The sequence below is a fragment of the Peromyscus leucopus genome, chromosome 16_21, assembly GCF_004664715.2.
Source record: "Peromyscus leucopus breed LL Stock chromosome 16_21, UCI_PerLeu_2.1, whole genome shotgun sequence".
In the NCBI taxonomy this organism is placed as follows: Eukaryota; Metazoa; Chordata; class Mammalia; order Rodentia; family Cricetidae; genus Peromyscus; species Peromyscus leucopus.
The window spans coordinates 39,005,672-39,031,624 of NC_051084.1; the positions used below are offsets into that span (position 1 = coordinate 39,005,672).

Sequence of the window (25,953 nt, forward strand, 5' to 3'; positions counted from 1 at the left end):
AATACTCACTCTCCACTCTCGAATCTTATCAAAGGGGCTGTAAAATGGCACAGAGGTTGAGAGTGCTTGATGCACAATCGTACAGACCAGAGTTCGAATCCCAACAGCCACCACAAATGCCTGTAACTCCAGCTCTGAGGGAGTGGATGTTCTCTTCTGGTCTCCACATGCAAAGGCATAGGTGGCACAGACACCCTACACATGGGTACACACACACACACACACACATACACACACACACACATACACACACAGACACACAGACACACACAGACACACACAGACACACACACATACACACAGACACACACACATACACACACAGACACACACACAGACACACACAGACACACACACAGACACACAAGACACACACACACAGACACACACACACAGACACACACACATACACACACATACACACACATACACACATACATACACAGACACATACAGAAACACACACAGACACACACACATACACACACACAGACACACACATACACACACATACACACACACAGACACACATACAGACACACACACATACACACACACAGACACACACACACATACACATACACACACAGACACACACACATACACACACAGACACACACACACACACATACACACCTTCAAAAATTTACAAAGCTACTGTAATAAGATTTCATTGAACTAACAAACAAATATACACCCAGAGATTAGAAATTGGAGCCAAATGTAAATGCATACTATGATAGCCAACTTTCTTAACAAGGATGTCAAGGTAATTCATGTGGAAAGGACAATCTTTTTAACAAATTGTGCAAAAATGTAATCTGTACTCCTACCTCACAACATAACACTACACACAGGGGATCACAGAGCTAAATATAAGGGCCAAATGTGCATATGAGCTTCTTAGAAGAAAACAGGGGTAAGTCTCTAATCTTTGTTGTGTTGGGCAGTAATTACTCAGATGTGATGTCCAGCACACAAAAAGGGCAGAGTAATAAGTTTTGACTTCATCAACACGATATGCTTTTTGTTTCCAAGGACTAAACAACTGAGAAAGTATCTGCCAAGCAGGTATCTGATAAGAGAATATATACAACATATATGAATAATTTATATACAAGCTATATAAATAATGCTTACACAAGTCTATTCAGACCATTTCATTTAAAAACAAAGGGTTTGAACAGGAACTTGTACAGAAGAGGCACATGAAAATATTCTTAACGACACTAGTCATTAGTCAAAACATGAGTTAAAACCACAGCGAGCTACCGCCTCCTCCTTAGGACGGCTGTAATCAAAGACATGGACAATACGTGTGTGAAAGTCTGTGAAAATAACTGGAACATTAATTCATTGCTGATGAAATGGAACATGTCGCAGTTGCTTTGGAAAAGTTTGGCAGCTCCTCCACACGTCAAACATAAAATTACCACATGGTCGCAACTCCAGTCGTAGGCATCAAGTAAAAGGGAAAGAAAGCCATAGAGCCATAGAGGATTCTGGGAAGATGGCGGAGAAAGGGAGAGCAATTACAACAGGCCGAATCTGTCTGAGGTAACTATTCTGGATCTGGATTCTAATAAAGGCTTACAACTTCCAAGAGTTGTGGACAGCAAATCCAGCTAATTTCAACCAAGTTCTGCTCTTAGCAGGGTAGCACCTACTCAGTGCCACGTCCCCAGCCCGATGGCAAGCAGTGCATGCGTCAGGAGCATCTTGCACATAGCTGGTAAGATCCAGAAAGCGCCAAGAGGACTCTGTCCTTCACCCTGAGGATCTCTGCTTTGGCTACTGCTTTGGATCCCAACGAAGCAGACAAGGAGGCAGAGGCGGCTGTGGTACCTCCCCTCATATTGGCAAGACCCTTTCCAGCAACCAGATAAATTCCCAAGGATTGAGTGTGCCCACACCCTTCTCTACCCCTCTACTCTTCTCTTTGCCCTGCTGAGTGATAGACCTGAAAGACTGGTCTATCTTCAAAATCATCCGCAGATCAGTGAAATTAGTCACTGTGCAGCCACACTGCTCATCAGCACAGGCAGCCGCCAGCAACCAATCAGATGACTCATAGTAGCAAAAACAAAGCAAAATAAAAACAAACAAACAGACAACAACCCAGCAAACCTTGAGGAAAGAGAGAATCCGAGTTCTAGAATTACTACATCATTAGACTGTACTGTCCAATTGTCAGTAACAACAGCAACAAGATCAGAGGTGATGCAAAGGACAGAAAAATATGGCTCATTTGCGGGATACAAATAAAGAAAATTAAAATAAAATAATAAACCAACTGAATGCCTCCGAAAAAGACCTGTTGTGGCTATACTAGACAAAGGTTTTAAACAACTGTCTTAACGAGGCTCAAAAAGCTACGAAAGATGTGGAGAATATCAAGGAAACAGTGTGAACAATATTGAAATAGCAACAGACAGCCTGAGGAGGAAGACAAAAAAGAAATCCTGGGAATAAAAAATACAAGGAAGGAAGTGGAAAACCAACTAGAAGGCTTCAAAGGCAGAACTGAACAGGCCGAAGAATCGACAAGTTTGAAATCAGGACGACGCAAGTTAGTGAATCTAAAGAAGAGAAAGAAAAAAAGGTGGAAGCCAACGAAGCACAGAGGAGTTGGTGAAAACTCCCTAAGTTTGATGAAAGGAACAGATAGAAACACCTTAGAAGCTGAGTTAAAACCAAGTAGGCTGAATTCAGCCCAAAAACAAGACACACATTATAATCAAACTATTGGAAGACAAAGATTAAATATCTTTAAATCGGCAAGAGAGAAATTAAGACAGATGAGAGGGACCCACCCTTCCCTTGTGGTACTAGAACGGGAGTGAAATATTATTAGAACACCATTAAATTCTGTTCAAGTTAGTTATGAGCCTTTATCCAAAGCATTCCTTTAAACGCTGTAAAAGACCACACAGGAACACAAAATAGACCAAGGACTGCCCACAGTGGGAAGAGGAGCATTGTGGGAAGGAGGGGTTAGTCACTGCTCATGGGTGTAAGGTTTCTTTTGGGGAGTTTAAAAACATCTAAAATCAGATCATGTTCACATAAGCACAGTTGTTAAAACCACTGGCTGTATTGTGTAGAAAGGCTAACACTATGGTATGTCTATTACGTCAACAAAGTCATTCACTGGCAGAGGGGGATGAGGATGAAGGAAAGGCATTTTTTCAGAAAGACAATTTGTCTCCAACAAACTCATGTTAAAACAAGTACTAAGTGGGACTGCAGAGATGGCCTGGTGGTTATGAGTGCTCCCTGCTCTTGTGAGTTAGGTTGCCAGTACCCTATCAGACAACTTACAACTCCCTGGAACTTCAGCCCCAGAGGATCTGACGCCTCTGCTGGTCTCCAAGGGTACTGCACAAACATGCATATACCACACACACGTACACACATGCTCACACACTCACACACACATTCACTCACACATAAACACACACACTTACTTACATGCTCTCATGCGCTCTCTCTCTCTCTCTCTCTCTCTCTCTCTCTCTCTCTCTCTCTCTCACTCACTCAATCTTAAAAACAGCTACGAGAGGAAAGATGATACAACGTGAGATAGATGGAGATGTAGCCAGGAACAGAAAGTGATATAAATGTGGGGAACTCCAAATATCATCAGGAGGTGGCAGGCTGGATTCCAATCAGAGGCCCCCTGTATAGACATCGTAAGTCCATACCTCAATCCTGTTCCCCCATCCCAGATACCCGTGTCCTTCCAGGCCAGCATCTTTACAGACGTCGTCCCCTCTGACGGGATACCAGGTTTCCCACCTCCAGCTCCGCGCTGGTCTCACTGACCCTCCCCATCCTCCAGACTTCAGCTTTGACTATCTTGGAAGGCTCTCAGGCCCCTCAGGGCGCGCCAGCATTTCCTTCAACAGCCTGCAGGCGCCCCTGCACCCTTCCGCTCACAAAGCAGACCTCTCGGATGCTGAGGTGCTGGTGTGATTACCCGACCTGGTGCCTGCTTTGCAGATGTACACCTGCTCCCAGAGCCGGTACACTTCACCGATCTCTCCTTCTCTTGGGGAAAGAAAAAGACAAAAATAAATTATGACTTAAACTATTGTTCTCTAGTGAGTCATGCGAGGATCTGCCTTCGCCTTTTTTTAGCAAAAATAAGTTCCACATTATTGAGGCAAATGGAATGTGCAATTCTCACAAAGTTCTGGTGAGAAGTCTCTGACGAGAAACAGTGCCAGCTTGCTGCTTAATGATATTATTATCCCCGGGAACGGAGGACCTGGACGGCTGTACCCACGGAACAGAGGCAGCGGCACTGGGACTGGATGTCACTCCAGCCTACATCTCTCTCTAGCAGTGACAGATGCCTGCCTGTTCTGAAGCAGATACCTTGCTGTTTGCGACCCTTCCTCTACCTGTATGCCCAGAAGAGGAGGAGGCAGTGATAGACCTATACCAATGGGGGGGGGTCCTAAGCAAGGGCTCACATGGGGTGACACCAGCTACTGCAGTTAGAGCCTGCACTGAACAGAGAAGAGAAAGTAAAGGAACTGGATGGCTCGTCAGTACTGAAGCTTCCTAATATCTTTTAATTAACGCCCATCTTAAATAATAATAATAAAGCGTGGCCTGGAAATACAAGCCACACCCTTTTCTTGCTAAGTATGTAAATTGGAAAGTAACTATGAAAAAAAAAAAAAGACTAGGTTAGGTACTAACAGGGCACCACCACAACGCAGGGGCACCAGAAACACTTCAATGAATGAATGAATGAATGAATGAATGAATGAATGAATGAATGAATGAGCCACTTCTCAGTAACATTCACTAGAGAAATTCCTATTAAATTTCCTATTCAAAATGAGATGGCATGCACATCTCATTGACAATTCTACTGCCAAGGCCACCTACAAGGCCACCCAGCATTCCCGGATTTGTGGGACAGACTTTAGAATCTGTGACTGTGCTTGGCTGCGTCACAGTTAGTTCATTGGCCTGAGAGGCATCCCTGTTCTCCTTCACACTACAGTCACACGGAGCTGAAGCCTGGTGGGCTCGGAGGGACTGCTGGGAGAGAGCAAAGGAATATGGGGGCAGAGGAGGACCTGGTTTAGAGGCTTTGCTCCTCCCCGGGCTTCCTCTCATCTGTGGTCAGGGCAGGGACAGCAAAGGCAGAGAGAGAGAATGAGCCATCGGGCCACAACTCTTGGGAGTGTTTCTTTGCAAAGTAAACACGACAGCTCCGCCTCTCACAAAACAGACAGCGTCGTTTACGAGCACACAAATAGGATCTTATGTAAGACAGACTGCTGTTTTCTGAAAAATGCATACACGTTGATTTGGTGGTATTTGGAGACCCTATAAACAGGCAACTTAAGTTCCTTGGTGGAATTCACATGACCAGTCCAGCAGACACTCACATGCACAGGAGTCCATGTGTACCAGCAACCTCTACCACACAAACACACCGGAGTGAAATTCACTTCTTGAATGATAATATACGACAGCTTCCACAAAACCAGGGGTGAAAACATTAGTTTAGACATTTTCAGGTTATTAGCATAGAAAAATATATATATATATTTTCAGATTTCTGACCAAATCATTATTTCAAACATAGCTAAGCACAGAGCTTCAAACTTGACAACCTCATTTTAGAAATTCTATTTGCATAATTCTTGGGGAAACAGAATATAAATCCATGCTAAGGCTGGGGTGTGTCTTGCAAAGATGTCTTTAACTTGAAAACTTCCAGTCTCCAGATGTTAGCAGTACCAGGTGCTGACTGCTGAACACATGTGTGACAGACAGGATCCTGGGATCTGGGCACAAGGGACAATTTCACAAGCTGGCTTGTCTTTAACTTTCTGAGTGTGCTAAGGCAATACACCGCTTAGTCACACACAGGCCGAAACGAATGCTTGAGTTTCCCAGAATATTACATACATGACTATTAGCAGATGCACAGCTGAGAATTATGTAGGAAAACATGATCCAAAGCCTATCAGCAAGACAAGTCACTGTGCTACCCTGGACCATTCAGAACAGGCAGAATTGGGCATAAAGGTTAAGCAACTATCAGTAAACTCCTTACGAAATAGTAGCAAAGACGAAGCTCATACACACAGTGGCTTTTCTTTGTTGTTGGGTCATTATTCCTCTGTAGCAATAGAAAAACAACAACAAGGCTTACAGGGTAGACTATCTGACTAAAATCCTCAAGTAATACCTACTGCCAAGATGGCAAGTGGGTCCCTTCCAAAGATCAAGTTCTCAAGACCACCCATCCAGCCCGAGGGATGGCAGATGTAGTCTCCCGGGCCCTATGGAGGTCGCCATACCAGGGATTTTCCAACTGGGGTATGAGACATACAATGCCTTTACTTATGCCAAGCAAGTGAATTTAAAACCAGCCATATAGCTACGCTTCCCTCTGCACCCAGTGCACAGAATTACAAGGCGCTGAGAGCCGAACACCCTTTGGGCATGAGGTCAGTGGGCTGGAGGAGGTGGCTATGTACCCAGGAGCGAGCGCAGGGAGGGGGTCATCCATGGCTGTGTCTGTGTCTGTCAGTTGGAAGCCAGCCCTTCAATGCTGAGCTTCAAGTAGTAACTGCAATGTCCTGTCCTCTCCACCGCTGGCTTCCGTCCCTCTACTCCAAGGGTATCAAGTATGCCATGTAGACTCAGGTATAAGAACGAAACATTAACATACAGAGCACTCTGTTTACCCAGCCTACTCTGCCCCTCCTCCTCCTCCTCCACCTCCTCTTTCCTTCCTCTTCCTCTTGTATCTGAAGGTGTGTTAAAGGAAACACAGAAAATTATTTTGCTCCCAAATTCACACAACTGGAGAAGACAGGATAAAATGTTCTGGAACACGAGACACTGGGTGCTGAAGGTCTGGCCTCAGTCTCAAGGAGGGTAAGTAACCGGGGCCCTGGCAATGACCAAGTGGCCTGCCTCTCTGGACTCACCCCCCCACCTCACCACCTTGCTCTCAGGGGCGCACCTGGGGTCAGGCCTGACGCATTGGTAAAAGGCAGCCATCTTCCTGAGCGTGCAGCGAGCCTCTGGCTCTCTCATCCTTCTGGAAACTAGCAGCGGGGAGAAGCGTGGGCCTCCCTGTCCACCCGCGAGGGGCGAGGGGTTCTCAGGACACCACTGGTCACTGGGCACACATTCTTGTCCCTGTTTCCCCAGCAACTCCTCTGCGCCATGAGGAAGTGGGGTTTCTGGCAATCACGGCGGGCGGGCGGGCGGGCGCTCCGGAGCTCCTTGGACAGGTGTGCAGGCACAGGGCAGTTCGAGCTTTCTGAGAAGGGCAAGCACTTCCTTCTCCCGAGGGCCGGGAGTGGGGGTGGCCTAACTCCTCGAGGGAGTTGGTCTGGAGTGGTTGTCACCTGCCTCCCGGTGACTGGAGTCGCTTCTGCACCACCACGGATAACAAAACATAACCAGCTCGGGCACCGGCTCCCTGTGCTCCCCAGGGAAGGGGCAGAGGCTGAGGTCAGGACAGACACTTGGCTCCTCCCCCTGGCGATCCGACTATTGCAACCACTTTCCCCAGGACACCGGAATTCCTCCAGGGGCCTCACACCCCGAGGGAAGGAGAAGGCTGAAGCCAGCAGGGGAGGAATTTGTCTTCCAGAGATCTCACAGTTCTGACAACTCAGATCACCTCGAAGGAGAGAATGAAGCTCAGACAATGCCAGCTCAGTGAAGGGCAGGGGGTGGGCGGGTGGGGTGGGGTGGGGTCACACCCTGGCCAAGGCTGCTTAGTTATGCATACCCCTGGTCCTCTATTTAAACCTATGTCTCCTATCAGGACCCTGAAGAGGGCTTTGGGAGGGGCTAGATGACTGGATCTCTGTGTTCTTCCCTGCTGTGACCTCGAGGAACACACTCCTCTCTCCATTTTTCTTCATTAACTTATCTCTTCAGTTGGCTGATTGAGGACAGGGTGTCCCGGCCTAGCCTGTCAGGGCTAATGGCCCAGGCTCTGACCCTAACAACTCTCCATGTGAGGAAGGTCAGAGCCTGGGAAGAAAAGAGATCTAATGCGGAGAAAAATCTAAAACATACTCGGAATTGAACCACCCCCATTCTCGCCCCTGAGCCACACGGCCCTTCCTGCCCCACCAGGTCCACTCTTCAGAGAGAGGGGGTGGTGGTGGTGTGGGGCAGCAACGTGCTCACCTCCACCCCTACAGGCTGCCTACCGGCTTCCCCTCTTTTTAGTTTTATCTTTGAAGCTTATCAGGACTCCTTGAGCCCCACACATTTTCGAACTGCTTTCCCTGGGGCCTCCCAAATGCTGCTTGTATCAGTGTACAGGCTAACCACGTTCCTGGTGTCCCTGGAAGCATCCCCCCCACTCCCTGCCCTTGGCAGACCACGCCTGGAAGGTGCAAGGCCACACCCACCCGAGAAGTCACCAAGGCCAGCCTCTCTGGCTGGGATCTCTGCCTCTCCCTGTGACACAGCCAAGAACTTAGTGATATCCTCCTCTCTGCCTACCTGCAGCTGTCACTTCAAAATAATAGACTCCGGCAACCAGCCTGGCAAGGCCACCTGACTCCAGTTCAGTGGAGCCCGAACGCCTGCCAGCCGACCACCGCAGCTGCTACAGACAGCAGCTTCTAAGCAACGTCTCAAGCGTTGACAGAAGGCGCTAGGCAACTAATGAGTGTGGGGTGTGACTCTGGATTATTAAAATCCAAGCAGCACTCTGTCTTCTGAGGGTGGTTCTAAAACAGTCCTTTGTTTTCCTACTTTCCCAAGTTGCTCGATACAGAACTCTTGCCCAACCGTTTACACTCTGAAGACAAAAATGTGACAAGAACAGCGAATGATGACAAAACGCAGTGGACACCGGGGGGCTCTGGGGGCCATCTATACCCCTCTTCTCTGTATGAGGGGTTGGAGTCTGCAAGACCACTGCTGCCACCTATCCTGCCTTCTCTTGGGGGGAGGGACAGAAGCTGACGGACAGTCCCTACGTCCCAGGTGCAACAGAGTGAAATAACTGAAGTGACCGAGACAGGACCTCAGGGCTGCTGCTCCTAAGAAGCAGTAAGAGTTCGCAAAGAGGCCAGACCACGTGACATCTTCACTGGCCATTCCACCCTGTGGAACCAGGCAGACTAAGTTTAGGGGCCGTGTGCTGGTCTGAAAGAAAATGGTCTCCAAAGGGGAGTGGCACTATTAGGAGGTGTGGCCTTGTTGGAGGAAGTGTGTCCCTGTGGGGGCGGGCTTTGAGGGCTCTTTCGCTCAAGCTTCCCTCAGGGTGAGAGTCAGCCGACTTCCTGTGGCCTCTGAGTCAAGATGTAGCACTCTCAGCTCCAGCACCATGTCTGCCTGCATGCTGCCATGCTCCCCTTCATGGTCATAATGGATGGAAGCTCTGAAACTGTAAGCGAGAGAGTGAGTTCAATGTTTTCATTTATAAGAGTTGTCATGGTCATGGTGTTCCTCCACAGCAATAAGAACCCTAACTAAGAGAGGCCACTATGCCACTTGCCTGCGCTCAGGTGTGACTTGTCCTCTCTCAGGCACCTCAAAAGTGCATTACCACTGCAGTGGCTTAGCATCCAGAATGGTGCTCAGCACAGAGTGGCCCAGGAGGGGATGTGGGGCATCTTGTACCTCTGCATGTCCAAGGATCAAGCTTCCCCGAAGAGCAGGAAGGTAGATGAGAGGTAGTTCCTGATGCAGCCCTCAAAGCTTCAGGACACATCTCCACCTCTCAGCATGCTCTCCAGACAGTGAGCACATTTTACATGGCTGCTCATTTTTAGCCCAAGTATCCAGGAATTACTCTTTTTGGTGTTGTTCCAACGTCTAAGCCATGTATCTCTGGGATGAAGACTAGTAATACTCATGTGTATCTTTCAAAATGTAATTTATAAACTGCAACAGAAAAATATTTTATGCAAAAATATTTACTGTTTTCATAATAAGACCTCTGTCTCAGTCCATTTTCTCTTTTTTATAACTGAATAATACTACATACTGGATAATTTATAAAGAATGAAGATTTATTTAGCTTGTAGCTCTTCTGGGAGGTTCAAAGTTGGGGGCTGCTCTTGGTGTGGACTCTGAAGAATCTTGAACAGTCTAGGATACCACGCTGTGAGAAGAACACAGAAGCTAGAGCCAAAATGGCATTTATTTGTTTGTTTGTTTATTGTTTTGAGACAAGGTTTTTCTGTGTAATAGTCCCAGCTGTCCTGGAACTTGCTCCGTAGGCCAGGCTGGCCTAGAACTCACAGAGATCTGCCTGCCTCTGTCTTTGGAGTGCTAGGATTAAAGGCTGTGCACCACCACACCTGCCTCAACCTGGCTTTTATAACAGGCCCACTGGAGGCAACTCACGGGATCCATGGATAAGCCAATTCATTCTTAAAGACCTTGCCTGCTCATTTCTTTCTCTGTATCTTTTATTTTACAAGTATCTCTGTGTGTTGGTATGTGTGCATGTTTACGTGTATAGGTACGTGTGTGTGTGTGTGTGTGTGTGTGTGTGTGTGTGTGTGTGTGTATGCACACGCGCATGCATTCACACAGGCATACATGGAGACCAGAGGTTGAGGTCTGGTGTCTTCCTCAACAACTTATATATTGAAGAAGGGTCTCTTATTCGAACCCAGAGCTTGCAGATTCAGCTAGTTCAGCTATCCAGCTTGTCATCTTGTCTCAAGGATCCCCTCTCTCTGTCTCCAGAGTGCTGGGGTTATAGGCAGTCTGCCTACCTGGCACTTACGTGGGTTTCTAGGGATCCAAACTCCCATCTTCATGTTTTTGAGGCAAGTGCTTTATCTACTAGACCAACTCCCCAGCCTGCTCATCTTTCAATGCCTCCCAATGGAGATTAATTTCAACTTGAGTTTTGGTGAGGACATTCAAACCACACTAACATCCTAAACTCCCTGGGATTGCTTTATTTAGAATGATTATCACAAATGAAGCAGGTCCTGGATAGTTTCTATTCTCTCTCATCTAAAGCTCATGCCAATCAGGGGTTCAAAGCTTTAGCTTAATACTATGAGAGGAGGATACAGGGTCTTTGAGGTTGGACAACTAGCCCAAGATCACTGAGCCAGTGACTGATAATCTGATGTTCAAATCCAAGCTTGTACATCACCCCAAGTGTGCATCTATCCTATGATGGCAGCTACCTGCCAAGAAGCACTGGCCAAGAGCTTGAGGGATTGGTCAGGTTCCATCCCTGTGGGGCTGGCAATCAGGCAAACTGTATCAAAAGCCTTTTTAGACCTCATCCTGATGTGTCAGCCATTTCTCTTCTGGGGCATTTGTCCTACAGAGACAAATCAAGGCCCCCTTTTAACACCACATTGGGAACATCCTAGGGACTCATCGGTGTGAACCATAAAGAGACTCAAGACACAGCCAGTGAAAGTCATGTTGTGAATATGGGAAAATGCCCATAGGAAATTGCAAAGAGGCATCAACAGTGCTTCTGGACATGAGCGTCATCATCCAAGAGCCCAATGAACAAGGATTCTGATTTAGTCAGTTTGGGCTGAGGCCGGGGACCCTTGATTTCTGAGATACTCCCAGGTGATGTTGATGACACTGCCCACATACTTCCTCTGACGGCAAGGTGGTGCATGCAGAACCTAATCTTCATTACAAAGAAGATTCTCTTGGGTGGAGGTGTAGTTTAATTGTAGAACCTAGCATGCATAGGGCCTCTGGGTTCAGTGTCCAGCTCTGAAAAAAAGAATCACTTCTACCTAGAAGGAAGGAAGGGGGAGGGCTGAAGTCATGTCTGGGTCATGGACTCTGCATTGGAAATGCTCACTGTTCCACTAGGTTGTGTCAGTTTTCTCACTGAATGCATATTTTGTTCATAATTAGAATATGCTCCAACAGTTCCTTGTAAAGATGAGTCAGACTTGAGTTTGGAGTTATTTTCCCTCTCCGGGGCTCTGTTCCCTTCTTCAGAAGCCCTTGAGAGGCTGTGGGTATTCAAGCAGGTCCTGTGTTTGAGTTTCCACCCTGTGTCTGGCACACAACAGGGACTGTCAGTCTCAGCCCTTACCCCTTCACTGTTGGAGATGACGAGCAGGATCTGTTGATTTTCCAAAGTACTTTTGCCCTGGCTTCCTCATCTGTCTCCATATTGTCTCTCCACAGGGCTCAGGAGGAGGCTCAGAGCTTAGAGCACTGTGCTGTAAAGGAGGCAGCCAGCTTCCCCAAAGCAGCCCGGAACCTTCCAACCCAGCTGGAACTTCTCTTTCTAGCTCCATTCTCCACAGCCCCTCTTGCACACCCCACACAGTGGCTGTGCTCTGTCTAGAGGGCAGAAACAGGGCCTAAAGTAGAATGGCCTAGGACAGGAATCCATCCCTGGTGTCCAGCCGTCTGGAAAACGAGCTGAAGGAGCCTCACAGCACGTACCACTAAGCAAACCTACCCCGACTGAGGGCAACCCTCACTCATGCATGAATTTCTAGACACTGCAATGTGCTTCACCTCATGTGAAATTCTGAATGTTCAGGCTGTTTCAACAACTCTGGGAGGTTTGTGAGCCCTAAGGTTTTTTTTTTTTTTTTTTTTTTTTGACAGCTGCAAAGTTTAGTTAAGGGGGAAAAAAAACCCTAAACCAGAAATGTTTACAATGGCAATGTCATTAATGCACGTGTTAGCTTCTGAATCTTCCCTTAGACAGGTGTTGCTCAGATTAACCTTTATAATGTTACATATTCATTTTCTTGTTTCATATCTCAACAATGCTGTCACAAAGAACCCAAAATCTGTGATGGACCACACAGATATTCATCCAAGTCCCTCGAAAGGAAAGAGTTCCCGTAAGTCTCTGGCCCGAGCACAGGCTTCCATTGTTCTCTCCAGTAGAGAGTAACTGGGGTGGAGAAACCAAGGGTTGGGCTGGAGAGACAGCTCAGAGGTTAAGAGCACTTGTTGCTCTTGCAAGAGGACCTGGATTCTGCTCCTAGCACCCACATGGTGGTTCACAACCTACTAGAACTCCAGTTCCAGGGTATCCAGTGCCCTCTTCTGACCTCCATGGATACCAAAGCATCTGCACAGTGCACATACATACAGGCAGGCAGAACACTCACATCTAAAAAATAAGATAAAAAGATCAAGAAGAAAAAGAGGAGGAGAAGGAGAAAGCTCCAGAATAACTCCCCTCTGGGAAAAAAAGGAGACATCAGAAGTTGCTCCATCTCAGGCCACATGGGGTCATTTACCATCAGCACACCCCAGTGTACCCTTGCCCTTTCCCAGAATGCAAAGGAAACCATTTGATAATTCTTCAAGATAGGCCAAGTGCTGTGACCTCCTCTCAGGCCCTTGAGAAGTCCATGCCACAGAAATGAGGGGGTTTGGAAGCTCCCTGGAAGATCCCTGGACAAGAGTTGACTCGAGCGGCATTATCTTCTGCTCTGGTCTGAGGCCAGCCTCCTGCCTCCTCTCATCCGCTGTTTAGAGGCAGCCAAGCACAGGTAAGCAAGACATGGCTCGTCCTTCCTGACTGTCACAGTGCCGCTTCTAGCTGGAGCCACAGACAGAGACTGAGGGACCTGTATCACCCCAGCTCTCCCTCAGGTCATGTGAGGGGAAGGCAAAGCATTCTCATCACAACCCCACTCCCAGTCACCTGACTATCTTGGGCCTGGCTATCCTCCATTTTCCTCTCCCTGGGGCCACGTGACACAGGTCAATGCCAGCTAGTTGCCATGTAGATCACACGCATAGGCATCACAGCCATAGCAATATCCTTTCCCACACTGCACTGTCCCTCTACCCAGGTGCCGCAGCTAAGCACTGGGAGGCTGGGGCCACAGACAGAGTGTGACCCAGCCCCTCGTCCAGCAGATGAAGGCACAGCTATAAAGACTTTGCTCTGGTTTGTGGTGAGTTACCGGTGAAGGCACAAATAGATGCCTGGCCACCTACTCCCAGCTCCCTGCTCTTCTTCCTGATGCCGAGATGGCTCCTGATGAAGCCCAGCAGATTAAAAGCCCTAGATTTATCCTCCCAGACATGGTGTTCTCAGGCGACAGCTGTCAGGCTTGTCAGTCACTCTGCAGGGTGTGAGGAGGCAGGTCCTCTCTCTGACAGGAAAAAAAGGAATGTCCCAGCTGACAGACAGAGCAGGAGAGAACGGAACAAGCCCGGGCCAGCAGGACTGTTATCCAATGTTCTATTATCCACAGGAAGCTCGGTGCAGAACTACCCTGAGGGTACAGAACTCAACCAGGAGCATCAGGAATCACTGGAAATAATGTGTAGCAAGAAACTAAAGAAACCGGCTTCGGCACTAAGAACAGAAATGAAGGGGAATACATGACATGAACCGGCTGGCTAGTGGACTCTACGTTTGCCCTGGTGGGTGGGCAGGCTGGTGGGCTGTGGGCTAGAGGGCGGCCACTAATATAGACAATTTACTCTCACAGACATATTGAACTCTGTTGCCAATAAATGTGACCTGTCTATCTGTTGGCTTGTACTTAGTCACCCCCCAAGTTTTCCTCCAACCATCTTGATCCCAGGGTAAGACACCTACAGATTGGCATGTCACACTTGGGAGCAAAGTCACAGTGTTCCAGGGATCATCCTGGAAGGTCTTTTGAATTTGGAGTTGAATGTGAAGATTTTAAGAAATAATGAAATTATCAAACCCCAAATTACATCTTCGTTTGCCTGTATTTTTAAACTCAGCAAAAATGCAGGTCGTATTTTAATGCCTTTATAAGTCTAAAATCACCTTGGTGCATTAGCAACTGTAAAGGTATTAAATTAGCTTCTATTTTAACTTTAATCTAAAAATAGCTTAGCCAGGCAGTACAAATGCACCACAGAGTTTAAATCTTCTGTTAACTGTATTCACGTTTCCTCTTCCTGCTACAAGCTATTTGGTGTTTAAGGCAGGTTCCTTCCTTACTGACAGTGTTTTTCTCCAGGAGCTGGAACCTAGTAAGAGCCAGCTTTGTGTTCACAACACAGGACGCATGTGTTAGACTACAGTAAAGATTATTCATCTGAATGAATGTATTTGGGATTTCATTTTAAAGTCACCACCAACCACAGCTTCTGCTTTAGGAGAGGCTTCATTTTTATCACAAGAAAAGGTGAAGCAAAAGGACAACACCTGACACCACTCTCCTCCCATTGCGTGTCCTTGGCAGACATCAACAATCTATCACAGCACCATTCTCTGGACTGCTCGCAGTACAATACTACAGATAGCTACTTATTGCCAGCTGCTCAGATCTACACATGACCACAAAATACTAGCAGAAATAATGATAAATCTGTAGAACTTGGTCTATCCTTCTAATATCACCAACAAGCTGAATGACCAGAGAACAATCTCAGGTGTGGTTCCTCAGGTGCTAGCCACTTTATTATTTTTTTAAATGACATTAAAAAAAATGAGTCTCTCACTAGCCTGGAACTTACCAAATAGGCTAAGATGGCTGGCCAGCAAGCAATGGGGGGGGGGGGGTGTCTGCTTGTCTCTACCTCTCCAGCTTTGTTACTTCAACCACACAATACCACACACAGCTTTTTATATGTGGGTTCTGGAGGTCAAACGCAATTCCTTCTGCTTGCTTTACTGACTGAGCTATCTCTCCAGTCCAGCACAAAGTTCCTTTTATGCAAAGATGTTTTACTTAGACAACACATGGCACATGTTTGAGCTGAGGCCAATATTCATCTTATTTTATTTTGGTTTTTCGAAACAGGGTTTCTCTGTGTAGCCCTGGCTTTTTCCTGGAACTCACTATGTAGACCAGGCTGGCCTTGAACTCATGGAGATCTGCCTGCCTCTGCCTCCCAAGCCCTGGGATTAAAGGCCTGCACTGTCACCACCTAGCAATTATTTTAAAAAACCTAGTTCTCAGCCGGGCACTGGTGGTGCAGAGGCAGAGGCAGGCGGATCTCTGTGATTTCAAGGGCAGTCTGGTCTACACAGTGAGTTCCAGGACAGTGAGGGCTACACAGAAAAACCCTGTCTTGAAAAACAAACAAATCTAATTCTCCAATGTTGGTTTTCCAGAAAAATCAAGTCATGATAATACCACAAAGCCTTTCCTACCATTCTTGCCACATGTTCCCCAAATGCCACACCTCATGCTCCATACGGTCTCGGGGGGGGGGGGGGGGGAATGTGAGCCCTCTGCCTTGCCCACACACACCGGCAACCTTGACCAGCACCTTGGTCATAAGAAATCTTTCCTTTCCCTGGGCAGCCAGCAAGCTTCCCTACCTACTCACAATTTGGTCTGCACACATTACTCTCTTGGACTTTGAGGTTTGGGGTGTGGGGCAGCTGGGTTTTTTTTTTTTTTATCTTTGATGTCCTGATTTCTCCACTCAGTAGAGGCTTGATAAATATTTTATGATTCAGTAAGCCTCATGACCTAGGCTTAGAAGACCTTCTAGACTTAGAAGGTCAGCAGAGAGCAAAGCTTCACTCATTAAAAACAAACTGTATTCTTTGGAAATTTCATACATGGAACAATACATCTTGGTCATATCCACCCTTTGCTCACTTCCAATTTTCCCCAAGACTCCACATCTCATCTCCTTTCCAACTTCATGTCTTCCCTAAATACTTATTTTTAACCCACTGAGTCTAATTAATGCTGCTCACATGCATGTGGGCATGAGTTCATCCACTGGGTCATAGAGAACCTACCAGTGGCCAAACACATAAAGAAAAGCGGTTCTCCTTCTCACAAGAACTTGCCAGCTAGTGGTGGGACCCGGGGAGCTCCTCCCTTCTCTGTGCTGGTACTCACTGCTTTTGTGAGTTCTCATGTACAATTGCTGTGTGGCCTGAGGACAGCATTGCGTGGTACTCTTCTACATTCTTTCTGCTCCCTCTTTTGTGATGTGTTCCCTAGCCTTGCGAGGGGTGTGGGAGTACGGGATAGATGGTCCCTCTATGGCTAAGCACTCACTGTTCTTCTCAGCGCTTTGAACAGTCAAGGGTCTGTCCATTAACTGCTACCTACTGCAATAATATGCTTCTCTGACCAAGGCTGGATATGGATATAAACATAAATATTTAGAAGGTAGTTTGACAATGTGACCATTCAGAAAAACAACATCAACCGTTATACACTAAGAACTATGACTTCTCTAGTCATGGATTTTGACCATGTTTACATTACCAGGCAAGAAGTCACTCCTGTGGAGGAAGCCTCAAATCCAATCAAGACAACACTTGGTTATCACCATAAACAGTCTTGCTACTATTACACCAGTGGGAACATCTAGGTCTATACTGTAGCACGCAGGGTTGGTGCTGGATAAGACCACTGATGTCTGTTACCTTAACAGCCTACACAGCTCTTTCTGGCACTATGAAAGCTGGCCAGCATGGAGATTGTCTTGGTCAGTTTGAGATTGATTTCTCTATTTCTTATAACCAAAGTATGAAGTATATTCAGCAATGATGCCTTACCATCTAGTTACAGTGGGCAACCAAGAGCCATGGCATTAGCCTATGCTGTTTTGGGTATCTCCAGGACCCCTCTGACCAGTAACTTGTAGGGAAGTTACCTGGCGCTGAGATTTTCATTTAATGGCCCGTGTCTTGAGAGAAGCATCATTTGCTAATATGAGTTACTTTGGTTCAAACTCCATTAGAATATTTTAATAGGCTTACACACTAGTGGGATTCCGTAAGGCTCTATTATCATCCTTAGTTTTGGTTAGCCGCCCTACTCTGTTCCCATCATAGCTGTAACACATAACACTCACTTTTAGAAGTCTTCATCATCTCAACTTTCTTCTAAACAGCTAAGACAAAAATTATTCCCAAACAGTTCATTTTGTTTGAGCCATTTGGTAAGACTCTCTGACAAAATGCCCCTGTGTGATTCAGATGCGGGGGCTGGCTTGATTTGACATAAATATCTCCCTCTTCTATAATTCCAAAGCATCACATTTGGAGAGCGGGGACATGGAGCAATATGGAGACACATTTGGCTCATTATGTGCAAACACCTAATATTCCAAATCACCCCAGTCTCTGTATTTCAAAGGCTTAAAAAAGCAGCAATCCCTCCCCCCCATCTTCCTAACTATTTCGCCGGGGGTGGACACAGTAGATAGATGTCCCACACCACTCAGCACTTATTGTCTCTTGGGTCCAGCCGGCTCCTCAATTAGACTGAAAATCTTTGAAGATGGCACCAATAAGCTTGATGGTTTCTGCAAATGCCATGGTACCAAGTGGGCGCTTAATAAACTCGGAGTTACTAATATAAGGACATACAGTACATAACGCCACTGGCAAGGGTCATTTGCAATACTGCCGTGGGCATGATGCTCCCTGGAGAGAACTACCACACTCCTCCACTGGCTGATGCACAGGAAAGTGACCAAGGAGGCGGGAGTCTGTAAACAAACAAGGACACTGGGGATTTCTCAAGCCTTCCTCTTCCAGTAAGCCCAAGTGTGACAGTCACACAGTTTACCGTGTACTGCAACTCTTCTAAAGAGCGTGTGTTTTCTCCTTAAATGGACACCGGGTTGAACATTAGGAATGTCTCACCTGAGCCAGGTGACAGAGTCCTTCATCACCAGGCAGGCTAAGGTAGGGTATGGCTCAGGGACCAAGTGCTTGCCTCACATAAACTCAGACTTGGGTTTGATCTCCACCCAGCACAGTGCATGCGCGCGCGTGCGCACGTGTACACACACACACACACACACACACACACACACACACACACACACACACTTTGCAGAGAGTCGGGATATCAAGTGGTTAAGTAGGACTGACAGGAAGCATCAGTACACAAGAGGGGGGCGGGACTCCAAGACCATAGGCGATGGGATTCCTGTTTCTATTTGGGGGTGCCTGCTCACGAAACATAACAGGGTCTCCAGCCCTCTGGCATGAGGTCAACGGAGAAGAGACACCCTAAAAGCTCTTCTCCCTCACCTCCATTTTACCAAACTTCTAGGCAGGGACAAGAGCGTTGCTATGGCAAATGGCCACCAGGACCACGGGACACACAACTGTGGTTCTGTACTCCAAGGGAAGAGGGGAGTGTCAGGAGAGCCCCGGGTGGATTGCTGCCTGGAAATTATGAACAGGCACCTGTCTAGACCACTCTGACACATCACCTACCTTCAGAGGAGGAAGCTCCTCCCCAAGGACTCTGCCCCCTAAGGGTGTGGAGGCTCAGGGGACTTTCTGGGTTTCTTTTCACAGTTCCAGGCTCTGAGGGGGAGGCAAACCAGGCTCCGGCCTTCCTCCCTAGAAAGCCTGCCCTCCAGAGGGTAATAAGTGCTCTCTTGGGGGTCCTAATGGCTTCCTGGCTGACAGGTTAGATGGGGTACACTTGACACCTGCCTGAAATCAAGCAAACAACTCCAGGAATGGGAGGCCATGGATCTAGTTTCGGTTTCTACCCACAGGTGGCCCCATGGGCTAGAGTCCATGATGGTAGGACCTGTCACAGGTGAATGTACACATCCACTATGGGAGATTCAGAGGCTTCACAGAGGGGACTTAAGTGTCCCTGACACTCACAGAGAAGCCTGGGGTGCAGTAACTCAGCCCGCTTGGGAGCTGGTCAGAGCTACACATCCTCAGCCTTCACCCACACAATCAGCATGTGAACCCATACAGGACCCTTCTGAGATCCAAGTGTGAGAAACATCTTGAAAACAGCTGGTTCTCAGTGGGACTCCGGTGTCAGCCATTTTTAAGTTCCCAGGTAATTTCTGGCGGCAGCCACGGTGAAGCAACTATTCCCGGGGTGTGTCAAGAGCGTTGGGTGTGACCTTGTCTGCATTAGGTGAGCCTAAGCCGGGGTGCTGTGGGGATACACCCCAGGAACAAACATGCAGCGCTCACCTGAAAGACAAGGAGCTGCCCGCTCAGCACCTGCCTCAGTGCAGACGGGGAAGCCAGTCATATCCAGCAGGGATCTTTCTGGTGCTGGAAGCAAGGAACACCATCTTTGGGGAAGAGGTAGAGACCCCTCAGAACTGACTCAGGCTACTCTGAGAGTTGCATCTTACAGCACAGGTTCTGGGTAGCCCTGGAGGCCCCACCCTCCACACAGAACTGTCAATTAGAGTTGCCAGGGAAGGGCAGGATGTTTCCCAAACCGGAAAGGGAACAGTAAAGGGTGGTGGATCTAAAGCGCAGGTGGGACCAGCTTGAGCAGTGCTCAGTTCCAATGTCCAAGGCTACGGTTCCCACAGACAAGGCTTTCCCCATGAACTTCTAGAGAGCATGTGCAGGCCAGCTGAGGTGGAATTTCAGCCAGTATTCAGCACACAGTGTGAAGCACCTAGAAATGAGGACCCACAGGTAATGGATGAATGACCATTTATTTAGGTTTCTCCTCACTCAAAAGGAGTTCCACTTCTAGGCACCACTGGGTAGAGGGGACCGTGCTTTGAGAAGAACTGGTTGGTTCTCCCCAGGGATTCCAGAAGAATCTGCCAAGGCCATATTCTTAATGCACAGTGTAGCCTAAGACAGGAGACAACGGCGTGGCTCAGGCTTGAGTTGATCAATCCAATCAATGCTGCTACATCTCCTGGGCAAGCATGTGACAGGCTTCAGACCAAGGAGAATGAGGCTCGGGGCTTTCTGGAATTGTTGCAAGTGTTTTTCTCTTAAGTCTGGCAGGATGTCCGTAGAGAAAATAAGCACACACACATTTAGAGCCCCTGGAGTCCTGGATGCAGCTAGTCCTGAAGTCAGCTATATGAGACTTCAGTTATGTGTACCACAAAAATCTGCCTTTCATTTTTTTTAAATGTTAAACAAATTTTTGAAAGGCTTATTTGCAAGAGAAAAAAAAAAAACAACTAATTCCCCAAGCATAGGAAGGTGGTTGAATGATGTCAAATGCATTTGAATCCCCTGGGCTGTCTGGGCATGCTTTCTCTGATTTGACTTTGGGATCTATAGGATAGATGGGGTGGGTACCCTTTTAGTATTGCTGCACCCATGATGGATGGTGGTGAATCATAATATGGTGGGTATCAGTCAATGAAGAGGCTATCTTTGTATTATGCTGTCGAGTTGTACATGGCAGAGATACAGTATCTTTAAGTCCCAACTAAAGAGCCCAGTAACCAGGAAAAAGAGCAAACTCTCTGCTCTGGCCCACTGTCTACATGGGTTCAGCGTGTTCTGATGGCCTCACATTTTTTACCCAGCAAGGAAGGATCTGTTCAGCCTCTTCAGAGTGATCCCAGTTGGAATTATCCAACTCTGCATCCACCTCCCGGACTCACAAGCTACCTACTGTGTGCCCGGCACCAGCTGAAATTACCCCTGGGGAGCAGTCGCTGCTGGGACTCAAGCTGTGAATTGTGTGTTCCCTGCTGGTCCCAGCCAGGGCCTGTGTACAATACACAGTGCAACAAGGGGCAGCAGCGAGCTGTTCCCACCAGCTCTGTGGTCCCTCGGCAAGAATGTCTTCGCACAGAACTAATGCAACGTGCAACCAGTACCATCAGCCAGATGTGGTAACTTTCCACCAGGCACACAGAATGGCACACCGGGGTCTGAGTCCAGATGTGGTAACTTTCCACCAGGCACACAGAATGGCACACCGGGGTCTGAGTAGAGTCAGGAGAATTTCACCTCGATGCCTTCCCCGGGGCCTTGGTGTCACTCACCAGCCGGGGCCTGGTGAGTATCTCACCTGTCACACGAGGATGACAAGGTCTGTCACACAGACTGTTCTTCCAGACCCAATGAGATGATGTCATGCATAAAGGAGGCGGGGAGCTAATGGAAGGGATTATTGCTCATTGGTATTTTTGGCAGCTCTCAAAATGCAGCACATGGAGACCCACCCACACCACCTCCAGGCAAGCCTGCTCTGGCTGTCCGTCTTCACTCACTGGGATTCAGAAATAGTGCCACCCACGGGAGACGATTTGAGGCTGGGGAGCAGCCTGTGCTAGGGAAAGAGAGAACCACAGGTGTCTCATCACCCGGCACGGCCAGCAGAGGGCAGCAGGGGGATGGTGGGTTAGAGCCTGGTGCTTGATAAACACCTGTCCTCCCTACCATGGATGGGTGGCCCTGAGTTAGAGAGACAGCCAGGAGGAGCACTAAAGTCCCCAGATCACCCACATGGCTCAGAGGTCAACATGACTCACGGAGCTAGGGATGGTAACGGCTCAACACAGAGGGACATGCACAACACGTGTGAAATGGAGCCGGGGCCCTATCACAAACACAGGCCTTCGGGGAAGAGACAGGTAGAGCTGGGAATGGGTAGAAAAGGGGTTAAGATGCTGGGCCAGACCGGAACCCCACTCTCTTCCACAGTGAAGTATATCAAGCCTGCTTGGCCACACCACCAGGCCATCCTTACCATCCTTGTCTCCCAGTCCAGCTCCGATGGACAGAAGGGCACAGGGCTGTTAGTATGACCCTGTCATACACAAAATGAGTGTGCCTTCCAGGTGTATATGTTGAAGTTCCAATTCCTGGTATCAGGTGGTGGGACCATTGGAAGGGGACTAGATTACGGATGTGGAGCCCTGATGAAAGGAACCAATGCATATGTATATGTGCACTCTCTTGCCTCTTCTTCCATGTAAGGACATGGTAAAGAAGGTAGCATCCACGAGCCAGGCGGATCCTCCCCAGACACTGAACCCAGTCCTGTGATCATATACTTCCAGTCCCCAGAACACTGACGACTGGGTTTCCGTTGTGTCTAAGCCCCCCAGATCCTGCTATTCTGTTGTAGAAGTCCACACTGACCAAGACCAAGGCCTTCTAGAGCATGAACTCTGATCGCGCACTTCCTGCCTCAAACCTTGAAACAAATGACCACTGAATGGTGGAGTGGCCACGTGGCACAGACAGACAGGGGTGTGTCTGTGGCCATCAGGTATCCAGAGGGAGCCCAAGTTCAAACAGAAGAGCTACAGTTTACACAGACGATCCAGTCAAGACAATGACTGAAACCCGGGGCTGAGATCACTTTTTATCAATGATGAAGGGTACAGCAGACACAGGGCTTACATAATAAATATGACCCTTGAACTCTAGGCTTAAGATTAACACCCTAAATGAAGATAGACTCAAAAGTCGCTCTTTATACATCATATCAAGAAGCCGCTAAACCAAGGGGAAGGATGCTGGTGGGAAAAGCACCTGCATTTTCCCCTACCGTTTTTTTTTTTTTTTAACAGAGATTAAATACACAGTAACTATATATTAAAAATTCTTGGCAGAAATAAGTCATACCTAAGAGGCATGATGATGCTTCCAATAGAGAGGATGTTTACAATCTAAAAATGAGATAACTATTGCAGAGATACGCCTGTGAAGCATGACAAAAATTAGATGGATAAACTCAGTGAAACTGCAGAAGGAAGAACAGAAAACACAGGCAAAAAAAAAATGGCCATTAGAAGCTGGGAATGGCTAGTGTGATAAACGCTGGGTTCTCACCTGGCAGCCAGCCAAAACTTCCTGCCGTACCAGACCCAACTTTGACAGGGCGTGCGACTTGCCTCAGGGCAGAGTGGACAAGGGACCACCCTGAGCTGGCTTAGTGAACATTCCATGTGATTCGAAACACTGTTGACTGCAAAAGTAAAGGCAACTGACATTAGAAAAATGTGAGAAGAAGGAAGGACCTCCTGGAAACCCACTCCTCCATGGAAGCCATGAGAAACTGGCCCAAACCAATCAGAATTAATTTGTCAGAGTTCTAGAAATCAATACGGGAATTCAAGGAGCGTTGATTCAAGAGGAACAGTCCGATCTCAGTAAAACCGAGCTTTAGGGCATTTTCCCTTGCTGTATCACACCTCTGGCACTCCCTCTACTCTCTAGCTCCATGGCAGCCTGAAAACCAGCAGCGTCACAATTACGGGGTGAACTGGCAGCCTGGCAGTCACTGTCAGGGGGAAGTGAGGTTGGGGTTTCTTTAGAGCACCATTCCAGCCGGGTGGTGGCGCACACCTTTAATCCCAGCACTTGGGAGGCAGAGGCAGGTGGATCTCTGTGAGTTTGAGGCCAGTCTGGTCTACAGAGTGAGTTCCAGGACAACCAGGATGGTTACAGAGAAACCCTGTCTCCAAAAACCTCTCTATTCCCTGATGATGGTGGTGATGATGAAGATGGTGGTGGTGGTGGTGGTGGGGATGACGATGATTATCTACGTGGTAATTTCCTCACTTTTGAAAGGGAAAACCCATTGTAACTTATGATGGTGCTTCTTACCCATCCTGAAAAGCACTCTACCTCCCAAGTATGGTGTTTGTTAGAGACAATTACGGCCAAATATTTAACTTCACAGACGCCTGAGGCAGCTGATAACTGTTCAGGGGAACAGCAGACTAACTACAAAGCTTTATTAAAGGGACAATCAGCATATTCCTGGGAACACAGAAGGCCACATGCAGGTCTGGGTATATACTCAGACCTGAGATGAACTTAGTTCTCTTACTTCTGATTGACCTTGATGCTTTGCAGAAATAGAAAATAAGGATGGAGACAGGGTTGTCAACAGCCCGGATGAGTGTTGAAAGGGATGTTCCAAAAGGTACACAAGGTGGCTCTCACCAAATGTTAGTCCCAAATGTTTTTTAAATGCCCATCTACTCATTATCTGATTGATCACTAAGCTAGCCACATAAAAGATTTTAGTAGCTGTATATGACAAAAATACAAGCCATACAGAATTGTCTCACTAAAGTAAATAATAATAAAAAGCAAAAAAAAAAAAAAAACCTGGAGGATATTCCAAGTTGTCTCCATATTTTTAAAAATTTCATCTAAAGATTATAGGACACCAAAAGAAACAAAATATGATCCATACCCATGAAGTACAGATGTTGGATTTACTAAATTAAGACCACAGTTGAACTGTTTTAAGATATTCAAAGATGTAAAAAAAAATACATAAAGGAACATAGTCAAATGCACCCTAACAAATAGACAATACAAATAAACAGATACAAAATACAAAAGATAAGATGTCTTAGAGGATACAAGCACATACCCCCAAGCCTGATGACCCAAGTTCCATCCCCAGGACCTACAAGATAGAAGCAAAGAACCAACTCCAAAAAGTTGTCCTCTGCTGATGCACACACATCACAGACTGTGGCCGCAGGCCAGGGTCTCAGCTCAGAAGGAGAAGTGCACACAGGCTCCCACCCCAACCAAGAAGCTTTCTGCAATTGACACTGCTTGCAAATGGAAAAACGATTTTTTTTTCCAATGGAGCCTCACTGGGCATATTAACCACACTTCAGGGCAGACACACACCCAGCAGACAGCCAATTGCTTTGTTTGGACAATTTTTTTTTTTTTTTGCTTAATCTTTTGCTTGTATGTTTGTTTTACATTTTTTGTGGGGGAGTTGTTTGTTTTGGTATATGTGTGTGTGTGTGTGTGTGTGTGTGTGTGAGAGAGAGAGAGAGAGAGAGAGAGAGAGAGAGAGAGAGAGAGAGAGAAGGGGGAAGGATAGGGAGAGGAAGAGAGTGTGTGTATATTTCTTGGGGTTTTCTTTGATTATTTTTCAAAGAGAGAGGAAAGGGCACAAAGTTGGATGGAGAGAGGGAAGAGTGTGATCAGAACATATTGTGTGATAAGTAATTAAAACAAAGTTGTCCTCTGACCGCCACACATAGGCCCTGGTACATGTGCCCCACCAAAAAAAAGTAATAAAAAATAGAACCAAAGAAAGTTCAAAAGAGAACCACAAAAATTACTGAGTTGAAAAACACAATAACTGAAATTTTATTTTATTTGTTTTATTGAGAGAGATTCTTGAGTAGCTCAGGCTGGCCTTGAACTTGCTATGTAGCTGTTCTACTTTTACTCTGTTACTATGATAAACACTCTAACCAAAATCATATTGGGAAGGAAAGGATTTATTTGACTTACACTTCCAGGTCACAACCTACCACTGAAGGACAGGAACTCAATGGAAGCAA

General features: G+C 47.1%; 1 protein-coding gene across 6 annotated transcripts in view; it reads right to left on the bottom strand.

The window, feature by feature from the left end:
• The window catches only part of Cracdl (CRACD like), a 123,988-nt gene that overhangs the window by 55,334 nt on the left and 42,701 nt on the right, over window positions 1-25,953 (bottom strand). Inside the window, exon 1 of one of the 6 annotated variants that reach the window (XM_028865695.2) lies at window positions 19,871-20,075. The exons of 3 other annotated variants lie outside the window; for them this stretch is intronic. Coding sequence is in view for 2 of the 3 variants with exons in the window: in XM_037199900.1 (XP_037055795.1) it covers window positions 7,004-7,077 (74 nt within the window). In the remaining variant the exon portion in view is untranslated. Of the gene's footprint in view, window positions 1-7,003; window positions 7,709-19,870; window positions 20,076-25,953 lie in introns of those variants that run through there. 2 more of the 6 variants (XM_037199900.1, XM_037199899.1) reach the window with 2 other exon arrangements.